The sequence below is a fragment of the Mobula birostris genome, chromosome 10 (genome assembly GCF_030028105.1).
Source record: "Mobula birostris isolate sMobBir1 chromosome 10, sMobBir1.hap1, whole genome shotgun sequence".
Classification (NCBI taxonomy): Eukaryota; Metazoa; Chordata; class Chondrichthyes; order Myliobatiformes; family Myliobatidae; genus Mobula; species Mobula birostris.
This window is the reverse complement of record NC_092379.1, coordinates 93,883,503-93,905,559: the sequence shown is the minus strand read 5'-3', so window position 1 is coordinate 93,905,559 and position 22,057 is coordinate 93,883,503. Positions and strand designations below refer to the sequence as shown.

Below are 22,057 nucleotides of genomic sequence, written 5' to 3'. Positions count from 1 at the left end.
CCGGAGGGAGTGCTTCGGCTGATACTGAAGTTGCCGAAAAGTTCACAGCAGAACTGAAGAAAATAATTACAGAAGGTGGTTATTCGTATAAGCAAGTGTTTAACTGTAACGAAACTGCAATTTATTGGGAAAAAATTGCTGAGCAAGACATTTATTTCGATTGAAGAAAAGCAGGCTAAGGGACACAAGGCATCGAAGGACAGGTTTACCCTAATGCCTATTATTAACGCCACTGGTGATGCTGTCCTTAAGCCTCTACTAGTGTACCATTCAGAAAATCCGAGGGCACTTAAAGGCGTTGATAAGAAAATACTTCCCGTTGTGTTCCGTTCATATCCAAGTGGTTGGAATACCCAAGTGCTTTTTTTTGAGTGCATAAGTGGATACATTAGTCCTTTTATTGAAAAATACTGCAGAGAAAATAAACTGGATAATAGGTGTCTTGTGATTGTCGATAATTGTGCTGCTCATCTACCTGGCATTATCGAGTATGGCGGTAAAGTTTGTGGTGCGTTCTTACCACCAAATACAACATCGTTGCTGCAGCCGTGCGACCAAGGCCTAATAGCCACAATTAAGGCTTACTGTACGCAAAATGTGATGCGTTTTATTGTAAGTACCATTGGCAGAGAGGGCAACTTTGAAGCATCTTTGTGAGAGATCTGGAAAGAATACAATATAAAATTGGCAATCGCCAACATTGGAGATGCTCTCGATAGGCTAACAGTCTCGATGAGAAATGGCGTTTGGAGGAAACTGTGTCCCGAGGCAGTGAACGATTTTAAAGGCTTCGAACTAGCAACAATAAATACGACAATAGTGAGTTTGGCTACTGTACATTATTTCTACTTTATATAGGCTGTGTATTTTTATGTGTTATTTGGTATGATTTGGCAGCTTCATAGCCTAAAGGTTACCGGAGAGAGTGTTTCTACCAAGAGCGCTTGCGCTGTGTTTCTGCCGAGAGCGTTTCCGCCAAGAGTGCTGCCGTGAGATTTTCACTGCGCTAGACAGTGCAGGTAAGTATTTCTACTTTATATAGGCTGTGCATTTATCATATCATTCCTGCTTTACTTATATGTTACTGTTATTTTAGGTTTTGTGTGTTATTTGGCATGATTTTGTAGGTTATTTTTTGGGTCTGGGAACGCTCAAAAATTTTTCCCATATTAATATATGGTAATTCCTTATTCACTTTACAACATTCCGGCTTACGAACCGTTTCATAGGAACGCTCTACCTTCGGATAGCGGGGGAACCTGTACTGCAGAGATATTGGTCGTATCCTAGTTTATTCTGTATTTGATTTAAAAACATAAATTGTTGCTCAGTTAAACAGTAGCTTGTCTTTTTTTATATACCTTTTCACTAATTCCATGAAACTTCAGCTAATTAGGGCAGCTGCTTAATTGGGCCAAAATGTATCAGTCCCAGTGTGTCTCAATTAACCAGAATACAATGTATTAGAATTAGTGCAAAGAAAATATTTATGGGAGCAAAACTTGCAGTTGAATTTTGATACAGACAGGTGTTTTGGGGAAAAAAGAAAGTAAAAAAAACTGGACAGTTCACAAACATTAATGACAGACAGGTAAAGATTTTTTTTAAATGTAGTTTGGGTCTCTGGCACTGTAGCTTTTGTTTGGAAACCATTATTGTTAATTTGCTTCATGTTTGATGTGTAACTTGCACATGATTCACAGCACTTGCTGCCTTAGGAAACTTAATAATATATGAAGTTTTCATTGTTGGCAGTTTGTGACTTTGTTCATAATCATTCTCATGGTAATCATTCCTTTCAGATTGCCTCAGATGAGAAATATAAGGAAAGTGCTGCAGAGATGAGAAGAAGAATTCTCAGCAGAAAATCAGATTCATCAAAAGTTTTAGGTCACATTTTATCCTATCTCAGCAAGGAGAAATGTGTTAGGGAGCTATGCTTTGTTATGGATAAGCTGATGGATACACTGCTTCTAGAACTCCAGCCACAGAATAAAGCCAAGATTCCATTATCTATGGCAGTGAAAATCAGTTTCTATCTTTTCCCATCTTTACAGGCTGGAAAAGGAGATGTATTAAATGCTTTCTAGGTTGGAGCATACCATTGCATTAGGGAAATCACACTTACTTGAATTAAAGAGGTTCAGATTCACCTACTCATTTTTGACAGAAACCTCCAGGGCTTCATGAGCTAATTGGGATTTGCTTTGGCTGCAAGACTCTTGATGGTGCTGGATAGCATTTACAGCATTCATATCACGTAGAGATGCAACATTTAAATTTGTAGTTATACTGCAACTGCTTTGGTTTTCACTCGCTGAACACACATCCAGAGTGCAGCCACACTCTGACAATCATTATAGACATTGTGTAATATGCTGGCACAGGCCTGCTGTGCTCTCAATAGTTGAGCCATTGCATAAACCCCAAAGATTAGCTGCTGGGAGATGAAGTCTTATTTCCTCATCACCTGGCTCTTGAATACTTAATGCAGACATGAGCTAAGAATATATCTGTAATAATGTCCATGGTATTACCCAGATTAAATGGACACCAGTACTTACACCACTCTGCAATGAAAAGAGAATAGTTCTCAAAATGTATGGCAATGCTCTGAACACCAAAAGATTCAGTATTCTGTATCTTTTGATAGACTTCTTAATTGCTCCTTAAAGGAAGGGACTAAGTGAGATAGTTAATATGTTGGTTTTAACTTTCCAAGGTTTCCCTGATTCAGGAAGATAGTATTGGAAAATAGTAAATGCGAGGAAAGACAAAAAGCAGGATATTACAAGCTATGTGCAGGACTGATCAACAGTTACCGGAAACATTTGATTGAAGCTATTGCTGTTCAGGGGGTGGGGGGTGGGGGGTGGGGGGGGGGGTCACACCAGTTACAGAAAGCAAAGGTTCATGTACCTTTTCCTACAAGTACATGTAATATTAGATCCTTTTTTTCAATAAATAAATGAACAAGTGTAATTTTTTTGTTATTTGTTTAATTCTGTTCTCTTTGGTTTTAGGACTTGCGTGAAGATCTGATCACATTTTAGGTCATATGCAGAAATAGAGAAAATTCTGCAGGATTCACTAACTTTCTAGCACCACTGTATTTTTTTGCCAGTGCTCTACGCTGTCTACAACACTACTGATCCTTGTATCATCTACAAACTTACTAAACCCATCTACATTTTCATCCAGTCAATTAAATCAGTGGTCCCCAACCACTGGGCCGCGGACCAGTACCGGGCCGCAAAGCATGTGCTACCGGGCCGTGAGGAAATGATATGAGTCAGCTTCAGTTTTCCTCATTCCCTGTCATGCACTGTTGAATTTGAACATAGGGTTGCCAACTGTCCCGTATTTTCCGGGACATCCCGTATATTGGGCTAAGTTGGTTTGTCCCATACGGGACCACCCTTGTTCCGTATTTCCCCTGCTAAGTTAGAGCGTTCCTATGAAACCTTTTGTGCCGAAATGGCATGAAGCGAAGAAGCAATTTCTATTACTTTACATAGGAAAAATTTTTGAGCGTTCTCAGACCCAAAAAATAACCTAACAAATCATACCAAATAACACATAAAACCGAAAATAAATAACACTAACATACAGTAAAATCAGGAATGATATGATAAATACACAGCCTATATAAAGTAGAAATAATGTATGTACAGTATAGTCAGGAAGATGAAGGCAAAACTGATTTGTGGGGGGAAAATCGGCACGTACATGCATGCGCACACAGGTGCCCGCGCAAGGCTTCATGGTCATGGTAGTCTTTCCTGGGGTGAAGTGTCCCAGGCTTTGACTGCTACTTTTGCCCCTTATTTGGGAGTGAGAAAGTTGGCAACCCAAACTGTAAAAGATATGTTGAGGTGAGTTTAACCCTACTTGAACACCGCCCCCCCCACCCCCCGTTGGCTGGTCTGCCAATATTAATCTGGTCCGCGGTGAAAAAAAGGTTGGGGACCCCTGATATACATCACAAGTAGCAGAGATCCCAGTACAGATCCCTACAGAGCACTACTAATGACAAACCTCCAGCTGGAATAAGTTCCTTTGACCACTATCCCCTGTCTTCTATGGGCAAGCCAATTCCGAATACAAATGGCCAGTTTGCCATGGATCCCATGCGACTTAATATTCTGGATGAGCCTCCAAGATGGACCTTGTCAAACATCTTTCTCAAATCCATGTAAACAACATGTACAGCTCGACCTTCATCAATCTCCCTCAAGTTGTACGACATGACTTGCTCGCACAAAGCCATGCTGACTTCTCCTAATTAGGCCATGGCTTTTCAAATTCTCATAAATCCTATCGCTGAGAATTTTCTCCAGTAACTTCCCTACCACTGACGTGAGACTGATTGATCTATAGGTGTTGCATATTTTCAACTTCTGAATTAGCACTTGGGAATTTTAGTTTTGTGATAATGATGAGTACAGCACTATTTTTGCATGCATTTTGCCCGCGATTGATAAGTGGGTTTCCAGTACGGGGTGTACTGGATCCCTACAGAGCACTACTAATGACAAGCCTCCAGCGGGAATAAGTTCCTTTGACCACTACCCCCGTCTTCTATGGACAAGCCGATTCCAAATACAAATGGCCAGTTTGCCATGGATCCCATAGTCCCCTCAAAGTCAATCTTGAAGCTCAGTATGTCCAATTAAGCAGAGCAAGAAATTCTGATAAAATGTTGAACTGCATGCCTGAAGCAGTAAGAAAATTGTGATAGAACTGTGAAATGTTAGATGGCTCTTGCTTTCCATGTCCAGTTCTGATTGCCGAAAACAGGTAAGGTGTGTTGAGTGGAGAACACTTGAGGATAAGTGCCAATATTGGTATATAAGACAGTACTGAAAAAGTCAGAACTTCTCCCCTTGGAAATGGTTGCTCTTTAGTGGACAGGATTGATAACAGTATTGAGTGAGTAAATCTAGTCTATTATTTTGGAAAACTAGGAGATGTGCTCATAGGTTTATACTGGTAAAATATTAATTTAAATTTGTACTGAAGTCAGTCAAGCAAGAACTGCTAACACATGGATCAATGAGTGTTGAAAGTCTGTAATGATTTATGAAACAATTAGATTTTGCATTTGAAATGTAGAATTTATCTGCGAAACTCTTATGAAGCTCCTCAAATAATTGTTTGCCATTAGTTTATACTTTGCACACATAAACACTAATGTTTTAAAATCAGTACGGGTAATCTGTAAATTTACTTCAATATATAAACATTGGATTAGGGAAGTATAAATCTATTTTCTTTAAAATATTCTTGTAACTGTACCACTTGGTGCAATCTTAAATATAGAAAATTGTTTTGTGTACCAACACAAAGTAGAAATTTCCCTGGAAATATAGAAAAATGATACTCAACGATATCGACCTGGAAATATTTATACACCACTATTCTTGCATAATTATGATAGTTAGATATATTTTAAAGTTTCAATTAGAGCCCTCTGGGACTTAAAAATATTTTTAGTGATTTTTTTTGGATGTACTACTGGGAAATTTAACACTTCCCTACTTAAGGCAAGAAGTGTTATTAGCATCAAGCATTTCCCATGTCAAGACTAAAATATAAAGCTTATAGAATGAATCTATTTTCTAATAGTTTGTTTATGCCCCAGTCTCAGAGGACAGATCTCTTTCTGCAATGGTGTACTGTTTCCTACATCAGATATTGTGAATTTCCAAGGAGATGATGGGTAATGTGGAGACGTTAGCTCACGTCTAGTAAGAACTAAGTTATTATGGGATGAGTTGATATACTCCTATACTCCTCCTTGCCAGTAGTGTGAGTACCTTTATATTAATCCGAACAGGATTCAGTTGAAGTATATAAACTGGAATGATGGTTTGTCCTGAATTATGCATAACAGGAGAGGTATCATCTTGTGGGGGTTATTTTGAATTAGTATTTCGTACAATTGTGTTTTTTTTTGACTCAATAATGTGGAATTCGAACTTTTGTGAATCAGAATCAGATTTATTTTCACTGACACATGTCAGTAAATGTGTTGTTTTGTGGTATTTTTGTGCATTACATACTATTTCTACAAGTTACAATAAAGCAAAAAAAAATAAATTAGATTATTAGATTAGATTAGTGTGGGAGGAGAAGATGGCAGCACGACGCAGCGCGCGCGGCGTCTCCGGTGATAAGTATCTGTTATTTGTTAAGTAGGAGGCCGTGCACAGTTCTGATTTGATGGAAGCAGATGTGAGAGCACGGAGGAACATCTGGTGAAACTTCTGAAATGCCTGTTTCGCTGCCACTGCTACTGTGTGAACGGAAATCTTAGTAGGGGAAGGCCCCGAATCCTCAGCTTTGCCTGTTGCTTGGCAGCCGGGGCTGGGGTCGAAATGCTTGGCAGAAATGGTGCTCGGTGCTTGGTGTCGGAGGGCTGGTTGGAGGCTCAAAGTTTTCGGACAGACTCAGAGTCAGACTATGGTTGGGTGCTTCCAGGATGCTGCATCGGCAAGTTTGTGGTGCTGGAAGCTCATGGCAGGGAGAGTTTCTCCCTTCTACTGTCTGCGTGAGATGATGGGCTATCGGGACTTTGAGACTTTTTTTTTACCGTGCCCATTGTCTGCTCTTATCAAATTACGGTATTGCTTTGCACTGTTGTAACTATATGTTATAATTATGTAGTTTTTGTCAGTTTTAGTCTTGGTCTGTCTTGTGTTTCTGTGATATCATACTGGAGGAACACTGTATCATTTTTTAATGCATGCATTACTAAATGACAATAAACGAGGACTGAGTGTCCTCATAATCTAAATAGTGAAAACAGGAAAATAGTGAGGGTAGTGTTCGTGGGTTCGTAAACTGTTCAGAAGTCTTGCTGGCAGAGGTGAAGAAGCCATTCCTAAAACGTTGAGTGGGCCTCCTCCCTGATGGCAGTAATTAGAAGAAGGCATGTCCTGGATGGTGAGGGTCCTTTGAAGATGTCCTCGATGGTAAGGAGGGTAGTGCCCATAATGAAGTTGGCTGAGTTTACAATCCTCTGCCACATTTTATTTTTGATCTTGTACGTTGGAGCATCCAAACCAGGCAGTGATGCAACCAATCAGAATGCTCTCCATGGTACATTTGTAGAAATTTGGTGATATACCAAATTTTCTCAAACATCTAATGAAGATTAGCCACTGGTGTGCCTTCTTTGTGATTGCATCAGTATGTTAGGCCCAGGTTAAATCCTCTGTGATGTTTATGCCCAGGAAGTTGTCCGTCCTTTTCACTGCTCACTCCTCAATGAGGATCGATATGTTTTCTTCTGACTTCCCCTTCCTGAAATCCAGGATCAATTCCCTGAGCATACTGACATTATGTGCAAAGTTGTTGTTGTGACATCACTCAACCAGCTGATCTCCCTCACTCCTAGACACCACCTCATCACCATTTGAGATTCTACCAACAGTAATAATATGGAATTCAAAACCTCGTGTTCAAACATCATCATATTATCTCTATAGGGTACAAATATCTAGTTTAATCCAATGTAAAGCAGAGTATTTGCATTGATTTGAAGCAACAGGCTACTAAATTGTACCCACCAAGTAGTACTGAATTTCATGCAGTTATTCTACACAGTGGTGTTAATGATACTCTTATCCATCTTAGAATGTGCCAAAAATAATTCGTCTGGGTCATTAATTTTGTTTTCCCCTAATAGCAGCCTGTATATGATAGCTATGTAAAGTTCAGTTCCAGCTGGCACATATACCTCCTAAAGATTCACCCTTTCATGTCTGTATTTAATTTTATATATATATATATATATAGAGAGAGAGAGAGAGATTTGGTCCAAATTAATGCATAACATAGTTATTTTATTATCCGTAACAGGAGAGTTATCACCTTGTGGAGGTTACTTTGAATTGATATTTTGTGCCATTGTGTTTTTTTGACTCACTGATGTGGATTTCTGAACTTTTGTGAATCAGGATCAGGATTCAACAGTGGTTCAACAGTGCCTTATCATGTGTTCAAGCTTATAGCATATGAGTGTTTGAATACTAATTATTTAGGAATGGTGAACAGCAGTGTTTTCCAACTTTTGTAGTCTTGCATAGACAGACATCCCACCTCTCCCGGAAGTTCCGGGAGTCTCCCGCATATTAATAGTGGCTCCCTGATGCCCGCATATTATATACAATATCATGGAAATCAATTTTTTTGAGAGCGAGTGCCATGGCAGAGTGTTCCAAAAAAAGAAAATATAAAACGTACGTCACCCCAGACTACACTAAAGTGTACCCCTGCCTAATAGGGGTCAAAATAATGAGTGTTGCTCGCTGCACTGTTGCAACATTGACTTTTCTATTGCCCATGGTGGGTTAAGACTGTAAAGGACATGTTGAGGTGAGTTTAACAGGTGTCATTCGTTCATTAGCATAGCTAACGTTATTTAAACTGGCTGGCTAGCTGCTAATGAGCTACTCTATTGCAGACATCCCACCTCTCCCAGAAGTTCCGGGAGTCTCCCGCAAATTGATGGTGCTACCTCCCTGAAATGAGTTTTTGCAGGGTTGGATGTCTGCATAGAGGTCAGAATGAAAATGTTCAATAGGTTAAGACTTATCCTGATAATTCTATGAACTCTCGGGATGTAATGTGTGTTATTGATAAATTTAAACAATCTACTTAAAATAGCAGAAATTTTAACTATAAGAGAACTGTCCTTTACACTGGTTTTTAGCCAGATTAAAGCAGTTGTATTTGATTTTTGTAAAACAGTGCAGTAGTTACATTATTCATATGATGTACAGTACATTATATGGTTTTCATTCACTCCGCCAATCATTATATTGACTAACAAGGGAAATGGCATTTCCTTTGCAGGTTTTGGGGCAGTACCTGCTGAAGGACACAGCAGGTTGATCTGCACTTTTTGGGCAGATGAGGATGCTTTTTCTAGCTAGTTGATGATTTTCCAACAACATTTAATGTTTGTTACCATATACAAAAACAGAGATCAGCCCCCAAAATATCGAGTCTAGTGTCACACAGCTGAGGTTGAACCCTGAAAAAGACCACAGCTCCTGTTTTCAAACTTTCTTGGCAAAATGCACAATCTAGAAGGAGAATGATGATAATCTTATCTACTTTGTAGCCACCTAGAGGCACAATGCATGATGGATCTGACAGGGAGGCCCTTCTGTCCGCCAGTCAATCAGGATCTTGGTGCATCTTCAAGAGCCTTAGTGATGAGGTGTCTTGGCATCTTCTATAATACTGCCTGATGGAGTTGTGTTTCTTTTGCAAACTTTTCAGCAAAGAACAGGTGACATGGCAGAGTCCGTTTTAATGGAATGTTCCATAGTAATATGGCAGGCCTACTCTTCAAATCATTGGGTTCAGGAAAAGTTTCAGTGCATTATGGCACTTAATATTTTGTACCCAAGGTTTACAGGCACCTTCGTGTGGCCATCTGGATGAGTGCCATGTTGGATACACTCACCCCACTCCCTTGGTTTAGAGATGTGTCCATCATATACCTGTCAATGTTCATTGTGGATCTTCAAATGGCATAGAAGGCAACTCAGGTAATTGCTGAAGCTGAAGTGTGAGCTATGGACCATATCTACACCTCGTGTAACTCTACTTAAACGTCGCAGATCCAATGACTATTTTTTAAAGTCTGTGCTATTGATAAAATACTACCACTACATTCCTTTTTCCCATTTTCTGATTCACTTTGGTTATGACTCTACCAAACTCATGATGCATGCCCCAGTTCCTCTGAACTCTGTTACCAGAACTTCCATGTAATCAGACCTGAATTGAGCAAAGAAGCATATAATTTGCCATTTTGCTCTTGCTGCAATTAACTCTAACCAAACCCCCCCACCCCTGGACAGTTTTTGCCATCCCTTGATCCAAGAAGAAGAAACTATGGAACTAACATGGTCAATGTACAGAAAAGCTTTGACGTACATGTCTGCTGGCTGGAATCCAGTTCTATAGGAATTAATAGAACTCTGAAGCCAACAGTTGTTTCCTGATATTTACAACCTCAAAGGTAGACCAAAGTTCTGGCAGTCTGCTGTATGTGGTTTGCAAACGGTAAGGCTGACATAGAAGGATTTGCAGGTCATCTTTGAATGTATTTGCACAATTGTCCTCTCCCTCAATGTTGCTGATCACAGAGCTCCCACTGTAAACCCTTAAGAAGAAGAAGCATCTACTGTATGTGCCCTATCCAGTTCCAACGACTGGACTCTGAATCAGAACATCATATTGGAGAACACAAGGAAAGCAAGAAGGCTTCCTGTCCCTTTACCTCTTGAGGATCAGAATCTATGTTGGACCAACTCACTAGGTCAGGCAACCAATATGGAAATGAATAAACATTTGACATTTGGGACTCAGACCCTTCAATAGGAAGGGAGAAAATGCCAGAATAAAAAGGTGGGGGAGGGGATGGAGCATAAGCTAGAAAGTAATAGGTGAAGCCAGGTGGGAGGGGGAGGAGGACAAAGTAAGAAGCTGTGTGGCTAGACAAACCTCTTCATCTCTGGAGATCTCCATCCATTGTCACTGACCTCATAGTTCCCTTCATCCACACTGCTTGTTTCTGCCTCCTGCCGAAGGCCCACAAACCTGCCTGCCCGGATAGGCCCCACTAAGCTTGTGTCCTAAAATCTCAACTTCACTTTATTCTCTTTGGTTCGGTGCTTTCCTATCTGTATCCACAGCACTTCACATGCTTTCAACAACTTTAAATACACTGATCCTGATTGCCTCAATTTCACTGTGGACTTCCAGTCCTGTACACTTCTATCCCTCATCAAGAAGGCCTGAAAGCTCTCTTCTTCTTTCTCAGCAACAGACTCAACAAGTTTCCCTACACTATCACCCTCCTCCATCAGGCAGAACTGGTCCTCACTCGCAACAATTTCTCTTTCGGCTCCTACCACTTCTTATTCTGGCATCTTCTCCCTTCCTGGTGAAGAGTCTGAGCCCCAAATGTCAAATGTTTATTCATTGCCATTTAAATTGCCTGACCTGCAGAGTTTTTCAAAGAGGTAACTAAAAAGATAGATGAAATTTGGGCACTGGATGCAGTCTGCGTGATATTTAGTAAAACCTTTGACAAGGCCTCATGTCGCTGGCTGATCTAGAAGATTGAGTCACATGGGATTCAGGGAGAGCTAGCGAGGTGGATTTAGAATTAGCTCAGTGATAGAAAGTTCAATACTTTGGTGTTCTGTGACTAGTGGGTGCATCAGGGGTCAGTTCTTTATTAATAATCTTTGTATGAATGATTTAGGTATGAGTGTACTGTACATACCACAATTAGCTGATTATACTAAATTTGATGATCTTGTTTATAGTGAAGCAGGTACCGTGAATTGCAAAGAGGTATCAAATCATTTAGGGACCTAGGCTATCACTTTATCAGAATCAGCTTTAATATCACCAGCAAATGTCATGAAATTTGTTAACTTTGTAGCAGCAGTGCAATGAAACGAATGATAAATAAATGTAGAAGAAAAAAACTGAGTCACTGAGTGTGTGCCTTCAGGCTTCTGTACCTCCTTCCCAACAGTAACTGCGTGAAGAGCATATGTCCTGAGTGTTGGGGATCTTTAGTGATGGACGCTGCCTTCCTAAGGCACTGCTCCTTGAAGATGTCTTGGGACTAAGGAGGCTGGTACCCACGATAGAGCTGACCAATTTTACAAGTTTCTGCAACTTATTTCGATCTTGTGCAGTAGCTCCCCCATACCTGACAGTGATGCAGCCAGTTGAGAGTTTTAGTTGACAAACCAAATCCCCTCAAGCCCCCAGTGAGTTTAATGAGTTATAAGTGCATAGTTCACTGAAAGTGGCTGTGCAAGTAGACAAGGTAGTGAAGAAGGTTTTCAAGAAAGTATGCTGGCCTTCAGTCAAGGCATTGACTGTAAGGACATTAGGTGCAGTTACATCATATGAGTTGTTAGTGAGATGCATCTGAAGATTTTTGAAAAGTTTTGGTCATCCTGTTAAAGGAACGACATTGTCATGTTCAAGAGAATGTAGAAGAGTGTCCAAGGATGCTGTCTGGACTAGAGAACCTGAGTTATAAAGAGAGGTGGGTTGGCCACACTGGATTGTTACTCCCCAGTGTACATTTAATGAGGGGTGACCTCATAGAAGTTTAAAAACTCTTGAAGGGTATGGATAAGGTGCACTGTTAGAGGTATTTTCCTTTGGGTTGGAGAGTCTAAGACTACAAGGCACAAATACAGGATAAGAAGAGAGAGAATTTTAGTTAAAAGATACCCGAGAGGTAACTGCTTTATGCAGAGATAATGATTAGCTGTAATTAACTGCCAGAGAAGGTGGTCGAAGTGGATGGGTACAACTGCAACATTTAAAAGGCATTCGGATAGGTACATGGAGGAGCTTGGAGGAATATGTGTTGAACACGGACAACTGGGACTTTCAAGGAGGATGCTGTCATTGGCAAAGACCCATTGGACTGAAGGGCCTGCCTCCCTGCTGTGTTACTCTTTAACTCTAACTAGGTACTTTGAATAGTTAGGGGCAAACTAGTTTTGACTTTCTTTTTGTCCTCATTTTGGTGTTATGTTTTTTTTAGTTTCATTGAAGCCTCTGAGATAGTATTCTCTATATCATTTTTATAGCTCCTAAAAAGTATTCACTACACACAAGTAGATACTGCATCAAAGTACAATTTTGAGAAACTGAATGAACATTAGAGGTAGTGCTTCCATTCTGTTGAATTTTCTTTATTTTAAGGAATTGTGTGTGACTGTCTACTGAAAATATAAATATTTCTGCTGAATGATTCAAAGGATCATAGTATTATGGAGAAAACATGATTTTTTAGAAATTATTGCTGTTGCCAATGAATGGTATGAAATATTATTTCTACTTGGATTAACTTACTGGATTATCTTATTGTTTTCAGAAAAAGTTATTTTTTGACGATGGTGGAAAGCGTGCTAGTATTTGAAAACATCTCTATATATAATGCAAGTAGGTTAAAGAGGGAAAGAAGATGTTCCTGCTTTTTATTATTCATTTTATTATTCATTTTGAAACAGCAGTGAAGGTAGAATAATATTACAAGCTTTGCCTATTGTTATAGTCAACAAAGCATCGTTTATCAAACAACAGGAGAACATATATGACGTGATTTTGAAAGCTAAAACCCCTTTTCAGTGGGAAAGCCATCTGTGGGAGGGAGAGTGTTTTTGTTTCAGATTACTGACTTTAATCAGAGGTAAAATTGGTGTTTTATGTAACAAGTTTTAAGAGGTGGGAAGGCCCAGCGGATGGAGGAAGAAAACAGAAAAATCTTAAAAGGGTTAAAAATTCTGTAATGTGTGTCTTGCTTTATAAGTATTATGCAGGTTAGCATGTTTTCATCTTGAGAACAAAGTTAAGTAGCATGCATTATGCTTAAAGAAAAAACACGCTTCATTGTGAATGACATACTAGCACATAAGGTGCACATAGATGATGTAAATCCCCATGTAGTGCTTACTTGCTGCGTCCCCAGTCACATTTCTGATTAAGAAATGGTGTAGGCTGCTCGCAGGACAGGAAGCATTTGCACTGTTTAAAATTCTGCAGCTTTGTTGATGAGTGCAAGGAAAATCAGTTCAATTCCTTACAGGGACTAGAACTCAAAAAGTTATCTAAGCAGTTAATTATGTTCTGCCACTTTGAGTGCATTAGTGATGACGCCTTTGGCTATGTAGCAAGAGCACAAGGAGGACGCTGCCAGCAGATTGGAACTATCAGAAAACCTGAATGTTAACAGGTCTATATGAAAAAAGTAAAATTATCATTTTGGAAACAGAATTTTGAATTTTAAAAAAGTGCACTTCAAGTATTCCAAGTAATTAATTTAAGTCTTTTGTATGATAACTCGCCATAAAAGACTTGAGATACTGTTGAATGTTATCTGTTGTCAAATTTATTTCACTTCTTTTTCAGGAAATTCTGAACAATTTTTTTTATATATCTTTGCTGTTCGGTTTTGATAAGGCCCAAGTGCTACACTGATCATTTACTTGATGTTACATGGTATAATGATTTACCTTTGAACATATTTAAAGCAGTTATGTTGAATTCAAGACTATATTACTTGTGGAAAAAACCGTAGTCTTCTCAATCTAAAAAACCTCTTTTCCCCATGTGGACTGCACAACAGGATTAAAACATGTAGCTTATGAAGCCAATCTTTAAAAATATTAAACCGTCTGTAGAATTTGCAAGCTCTTGATGCTAAGATTACATAGCTATCCCTTGACACTCACTATCATAGATAGATGAAGAACTAGGAGGCACACCTATCAATTCCATTGTACGAGCCATATTCAGTTGCAAGGAAAAGTTTGTGAATCCTTTGCAATTACCTGGTTTTCTCATAAAATGTGGTCTGATTTTCATCTGTCACAATATTAGACCCACAATTTACCTAAATTTATAACACACAAGCAATTGTACTTTTCTATATTGAACACATTTTTAGTTATTCACAGTCTAGGCTGGAAGAAGTATGTGAACACTTGCATTTAGTAAGTGGTAGAACCTCCTTTAGCAGCAATAACCTCCACCAAGCATTTCCTGTAGTTGCTGATCAGTCTTGTACATGGCGAGAAGGAATTTTAGACCATTCCTCTGTACCAAACTGTTTCATTTCATCAATATTTCTGAGATACTTTGCACGAACAGCCCTCTCCAGGTCAGGCCACAGCATCACAATTGGGTTAAGGTCTGGACTCTGACTTGGCCATTCCAAAACACAAACTTTCTTTTTGTTTTAAACCATTCTGTTGTTGATTTATTCTTCTGTTTCAGATCATTGTTTGTTGCATCATCCGACATCTATTAAGCTTCAGGTGGTGGACCGCTACCCTTACATTCTCTGGTAAAATGCCTTGATATAATTTTGAATTAATTGTTCCCGCAACAGCTACAAGCTATCCAGGCTCTGAGGCAGCAAATCAGGCCCCAACCATGATGCTCCTTCCACCATGCTTCACAATTGGGTTGAGGTTTTGGTATTGGTGTCCTTTTTTTCTCCAAACATAGTGGTGTGCATTTCTGCCAAAAAGTTCAACTTTTGTCTCATCTGCAGAGTATTTTGTGTTGTCCACAGAAGTGTTGTCCCAGAAGCGTTGTGGAACATCCAGGTGGTCTATTGCAAACATGAGACATGTAGCAATGTTTTATTTTAGAGAGCAGTGGTTTCCTCTGTGTGTCCTTCCATGAACAACATTCATGTTCAGTGTTTTTCTTATAGTGGACACATGAACAGACTTTAGCAAGTTCTAGAGATTTCTGCAGGTCTTTTGCTGTTACCCTTGGGTTCTTTTTCTCCTCCTTCAGCATTGCACATTGTGCTCTTGGTGTGATCTTTGCAGGATCTTTGTAGCAACGGTACTAAGTTTCCTCCATTTGTAGACAATTTTTGTTACTATGGACTGATGAACACTCAGGTTTTTAGAAATGCTTTTCTGGCCTTTTCCAGCCTCCTGCATCTCTACAATTCTTCTATGGTCCTCTGAAAGTTATTTTGATCGAGGCATGGTGCACATAAACAGATCTTCATCAGCAGAGCAGTCTCTGTCAATAACCTGACTGTATGTCTTTTTTATAGGGCAGGGCACCTCTGCAACCCATAAATGGAACATGACTCCAACCAGCTTCTGTGGAAGGCATTACCCCAGAGGTTTACATACTTTTTTGAACTTAGACTGTAACTGCTTAAATGGTGTACTCACTATTGATGAGAAGAAGTACAATTGTTTGTGTGTTATTAGCTTAGGCAGATTGTGTTTATCTATTATTGTGACTTAGGTGAAGATCAGACCACATGCAGAAAGCCAGATAACTGCAAAGAGTTTGCAAACTTTTTCCTGTAGCCGTAAACACGAGGAAATCTGCAGATGCTGGTATTTCAAGCAACACACATAAAAGTTGCTGGTGAACGCAGCAGGCCAAGCAGCATTTCTAGGAAGAGGTACAGTCAGCGTTTCGGGCCGAGATTCTTCGTCAGGACATTTCAGGCTGAGACCCTGACGGAGGGTCTTGGCCCGAAACGTCAACTGTACCTCTTCCTAGAGATGCTGCCTGGCCTGCTGTGTTCACCAGCAACTTTGATGTGTGTTGCTTCCTGTAGCTGTAACTATTTTTTGTCCGCTGTAGCCATGTATCTATTTTCTATCTGTATTGTACTTTGTTGGCGCATTTGTTATGATAATCTGTCATGTGGATTGTGGTGTGGTAGAAGCAAATGAGTATAGTTGCCTGTTCACGCTTGTGGTTATATGTTGGCCAGAGGGAGTGAGCCACGGGCAATGATTTTTTTTTTGTTGACCGTTAATTAGTTAACGCTGATTTTACTGAAATATGCTAATTAGTGACACTAATTTTGTTATTTTGCAAACTAGGTCACTAATTAGAATGCTAGAATGCTATTAGAACACTTAGTGGCGCTATTAGAATGCTAATACCACTATTGGACTGCAAGTTAGACAGTAATATCGCTAGTTTAGTTTCATTAATTTTTAATTGCTAGAAGATCGTTCGTCTTTGCTGGTTTTGTAATAATAGATCAAACGTACCTTTTTCGATTTGAAAATTCATTACTTGGCAGCATGTCATACTGGTAGAATACTCTGGTTTACTCTCTCAGAGGTTTTGTTTTCAAGGAACTGCTACACCATTCTGAAACTCCAAAGCTGTCCTTCCGCATAATAGCTTCCCTTATCCTGAGGTTCATAGAACTTCAGAATCATAATCATAAATGCACTGAATGTTGACAATTAATAGAAAAAATATATAATTCTTGGAAATAACCAATACAACATGATTGGGTGTATTGAGAGTAGTTGAGGTGAATTAAAATCCTTCACTTTCTAGCATTCATAAAGGAATTTAGACTTTTAGAATATCTGCTCAGAGTTGAATGTTAAAACACTTCTGGCCAATGATTGTGTAATCTAAGCTATAGTGCAACCACTTATCATTTAGCTAAATGGTCAAATTATAAAGTACTGTCACAATTTACTGTGTGAGCTTAGTTATTCACAGGCAATTCAGATAATGGTAATTCACTGATCACTCCAATTCACTTTAGAGTTAGACCATTGTAGATGGTGAGAGAGAAAAAAAAGAGAACATTGGACTAATTTAAATTCAGTGGTTAGATTGCAGAGTGTTGGCTTGAACAGGAGCCAGGGTATTAAATAAATTTCTCATCACCTTGTTTAATAGATGTTGTTGTTAACAAAGCAGATCTTTAGTCAGGTCTTGTTCTTTTGTCCACATTCTCTCCCCACCCCCCCATGATGAGTGTGCATACCCGCACTGATAATGTAACTGGTCATCTCTCTCCATCTTTGCCACTGCTAGAAAACCATCCTGCAAGAGCCGGCTCCCTGTGTGAGCCTGGGTGTTCTTTGGGCATCATAACTGATGCAAATGGTGAATAAGAGGATATTAATTCGCTGTCTTTGTTTTTTTTCTCTCTTTCCCTACAGGTTCAATTCATTTTGCAAGTACATGTAGCAATATTTGAAAGCTATTGATGGTAGTCTTTTTCCCTCTGTCACTCTGCCTCTTTCACATCACCTTAACTGCAAGTAGCTTTGTGTTATTATTACAAAAGTTTGTTTCTGTGCCATAGGCCCTGATATTTATAGGAAGGTAAGGGGATTGCCTGGTCCTAGTAAAGCTGGGTACCATTGAGAATTCAATGGCAAGGAGTGATTTATTTTTTGTCTCAGTCACACGAGTTACACGAACACACAACTATGAAGAACAAAAGCTGCAGTACACTATTACTGTTATCATTACCTCACTGCATTTCTCTCAGGCTGTGACAGATCGTTTACTCTAGCACCACTCTCCTGCACTTAACCCCATTTCCCTTGATTCACTTAATACCTAAAACCTGTTCAACTCTGATTTAAGTGTGCTTAGCAACTGATTCTCCACTGCTTCCTTAAGCAGGAAATTCAGATGATTAACTATTAGTCAGAGAAGTATATCTTCAATATCTCAAGTGCCAGACCTCCTTAGTTTGAGTCTCCATTTGTCACCTTAGTCAGAGGAAACAATTCTGCATTTGCAATCAAATATATAGGCATTTTGGATGGGTGTGATAATAATAAACTGTAAGCCACTATCACAGAGTGGCAGGAGGAGGGACAGTGTGATAGAGTGAGGCTATTACAAGTTTTATGAATGTTAGGATAAACAAGGGATATAGGGCTGGAGGAGGAAAAGACCAAAATATAACAAATCAAACGTCATTGAATTGCAGAGCAAGCACAAAAGGCCAAAGGGTGTACTGCTACAACTTCATGTCTTTTTTATGATCACAAGCAGCTATTACAGTTCCGTTTAGCACATACTGTCACAGTGTGAGCAACGGGCATTTAGGCTATCTGGCTGAGTAGCATAGATTTAGTGGCAACAGAGTCCATTATCATCAGCACAAAGTTCTATAGCTGCATCATCTGCTGTTGACTGAAAGTGGCCACATTGCCCTCCCACTCTTTTCAGTTTGCCATTATGAATAACAGTTTCTAGCTATTTCTCCTGCCAAGTGAAAGGAGAGGTATTGCTAAGTTTCTCAACATGTGTTTGCATGAGACAGCTGAATCGTTGGTACATGTGAGGTGAATATCAGAGCTGTGATAAACATGAAAGGGCAATGTAGAAGATGAATGCACTGCCAGAACAGCTGTGTGTGTGTGTGTGTGTGTGTGTGTGTGTGTGTGTGTGTGTGTGTGTGTGTGCATGCGTGCACACGCATATGTACAGAGCTTGTAAGTAGGAGCTGTTGTGTGGTGGGTGAAGCAATGCTAATATTGCCAAATGCAATTTGTGGATAACTCCATTAATCTTTGCTGGCTGAGAGGTTGTTAAATTTAGTTTGATACTGATACCAGATGTATAGAGCTAGCTTCATGGCATACCCTGATATAATATCTTACAGCTCTCAAACTTTTCCACTGGAATGTTCAAGTCCTAAATCTGGTGTCTTGCTTTCTGTCCAATAGTCAGTTCATGGCAACCATTTGTTTAGCCTGTGGTTCCTGCAGTGATGTTTCATGGATTGCACAGCATTGTGATCTAGTGCTCATCTCTGATTTAAGATTTGCATCCTTGACATCAATTACTGATTCAGTTTCAACATGAAATAATGGTACTGTCAATATGCTGGGCAGTTAAGTGTTCATTTGTTCTTGCGTAAAGGAAAACATTGCCCCAAAAGCACAAAATTGTCTAAGAATTGTTTTTGTTTAAGAATTTCTGCCACAAAATGACAAAACAAAAGACATAATGTCTAAAGTAAAAGAAGGGTAATGAGGTAAGAAACAAAACATAGATCCAGCAAAGATTTAATTATTATTGGAAATTGTAGCCTGTCAAATGCACATGGAATTCAATAATGCATCTCTTTGAAAAAGGAGATCATGGTTTTGCTTTAAAAGTTATTAGAACAATGCAAGAGCTCAAGGATATACAGGTCAGAGGGGAAGTAAGATAAATTAAAGTGACAAGTGTCATAAAAATTCAGCATCTTTCTCTTGTGCCTTTTGAATGGCCCATTGCCAATTTCTTTTGTCTTTCACTGTTACCTCTTTGCGATTTCATCCCTTGTGGTTAACAGCTTTACCATCATTCCATCTTCTTTCTCTGCTGCCTGGAAATAATGCTGCCAACTTCCTAAATTCCAATGAAAGAGCCATATAGAGATAGAGGTGAAGAAAGGAACATTAATTTGTTTTATATTCACAGATGCTGGCTTTGTTTTCAAATTTTCTTATGCAGCATTCACTACTTTTAAAAAGACGAGGCTTGCAGGGGAAAAGCAAAACCCCAGTTTTTTTTCTCCTTGAAATATAATGTTCAAGAACACAAGATAAATGTGAAGAATCTGTCATCATCATTCCTGGAAGGCTTAAGAGATCCCAATATCAAGTTTAACTGCCTTGTAGACAATTTTTGCCTGACACGCTATGTTTGGAATGATCTGTGCAACATGCAGTATCCAGTAACACAATGACCAGCTATAAAAACGTGAACATTTGGTTCTCAACTAGTTCATTACTGCAAGGCTGCAATATATGATGTTTTACTTCTGTAACTAGCAGTAGGAGGTAGTAACAATCCTATACAGTATTAGAGAAGCATGATGTTTATCTTACTATTGGTCCTTGTGTTAGTTTTTAAGGTTTTAATCTGATGCATTTGAGATTTATGAACTTTGCCTCATTCACCCAAACATTTGAATAATCGATAATTAATGAAGAAAATAGAAATGAAAGCCCCTTAGGATTTTTACATTGTTCATAAAGTAATAAGCACAGAATTAGGCTCTTTGGCCTTCTTGGTCAAAGCCAGCCATGACATCTTACCTGATAGTCCTAGTCACCTGTATTTGGCCAATAACCCTTCAAGCTCCTCCCCTCCATGTACCTATCCAAATGCCTCTTAAATGTTGAAATTTTATCCACCTCAACCATTTCCCCTTGCAGCTTTTTCCAAGGGCTCACTACTGTCTGTGTGAAGAAGTTACCTCTCAAGTCTCTTCCCTCTTATATCTGTGTTCTCTAGATTAGAACGCCCTATCCTGGGGGATAGACTATGCCTCATTCATGATATTCGTACCACTCATGATTTTATAAACTTCAATGAAGTCATCCCTCATTCTCCTGTGCTGTTGCGAACAAAGGTTCAGCATGGCCAATCATTCCATATAACTCAGACCCTCCAGTCCAGGCAGCATCCTTTTAAATCTCTTCTGCTATTTCTCCAGCTTGACAAAGTCCTTTCTAAGTCATTGTGAGGCTACACTTTGAGTATTGAGTACAGTGACCAAAACTGTACTCCGCACTCAAAGTGTAGCCTTGCCAATGACTTGTATAACTTCAACATGATGTCCTTAATCCCAAACCCGATGCCCTGACTTTTGAAGGCAAGCATGCTAAGTGCTTTCTTCACTATCCTGTCTACTCGTATAGCTGCTTTCAGTGAAACGTTGAACTTGTTCTCCCAAGTGTCTCTGTTGCACAATACTCAACAGTGTCCTGCCATTCATTTTTTAAGTCCCACCCTGGTTTGAATGTCCAAAATTCATCACCTGACACAATTTAAATTGTATGTAATTTGTTATTCCACAGGCCATCTCCCTAACTTATCAAGAATTCCCTCCAATAACTTCCTGCAACTGAAGTCATTCTCTCTGGCCTGTAGTCCCTGGCCGATCTTTGCTACCCTCCTTGTTTTCCTGACTATATGGTCACCACAGATACTGATTCTGTAATGAATTTATGCCACAAACCTGAATTGAGTTGTGCAAAATTTATAACTTGAATATACGTGGAAAAAATACCATGAAGTTAGGTATGCACTGTGTTTAAAAATTCATATGCACCGATTCATTTGAAAAATAAATAAGGTTTTATTAATGTAGTTAAACATAGATCTTGTTAATATTTAGGGAACTAAAGATATGGGTTTAGTACAGAGAAAATGTACCTAGAGACGTAAAATTACCCATGATCTTATTGAACAACGGAACAGAAGGAGCAAATGGCCTTCTGCTGCATGTGTTTATATTCTTATGAAAGCATAGAGGAGCTGAATATATTCTCTTTTCTTAAAGTTTATGTGAAACCAAGTGCTCAAATTTCAAAAAGTGTAACTGTCAGCTCCTGTGCTACATGATTCCAACGCATGCTATCCAATGCACAGATGCTTAGATTTCTGTTTTAACATTAATTAATGCATTTGCTCTTTGCTGTCAGAGCTTGATATGTGATCTTTATTTTCGGACTTTTATAGGGCTTAACCAGCTGCCGTTTGATCCGGCAGACAACAATGAGCCAGTACATTTTAATGATTCAAATGGCCCGCTGGTAACAGAATGTTCCATTGATCACTATGATGAACCAGGAAAGAAAAGGAAACGAAACAGTATAGTTGCAGGTGAGACTTGCCTTCCCTAATTCACTTTAAGAAATACGGAAAATATATTATGATGTACGAGAGGTGA

At 39.2% G+C, this 22,057-nt stretch overlaps 1 protein-coding gene across 7 annotated transcripts in view; it reads left to right on the top strand.

Moving 5' to 3' along the window:
* Nucleotides 1-22,057, top strand: part of LOC140204170 (ecto-NOX disulfide-thiol exchanger 2-like) — a 267,263-nt gene that overhangs the window by 129,767 nt on the left and 115,439 nt on the right. For 5 of the 7 annotated variants that reach the window (XM_072270620.1, XM_072270619.1, XM_072270617.1 and 2 more), the window contains one exon: nt 21,847-21,990. The exons of the other annotated variants lie outside the window; for them this stretch is intronic. Coding sequence is in view for 4 of the 5 variants with exons in the window: in XM_072270619.1 (XP_072126720.1) it covers nt 21,847-21,990 (144 nt within the window). In the remaining variant the exon portion in view is untranslated. The remainder of the gene's footprint in view (nt 1-21,846; nt 21,991-22,057) is intronic. 7 annotated transcript variants of the gene reach the window in all.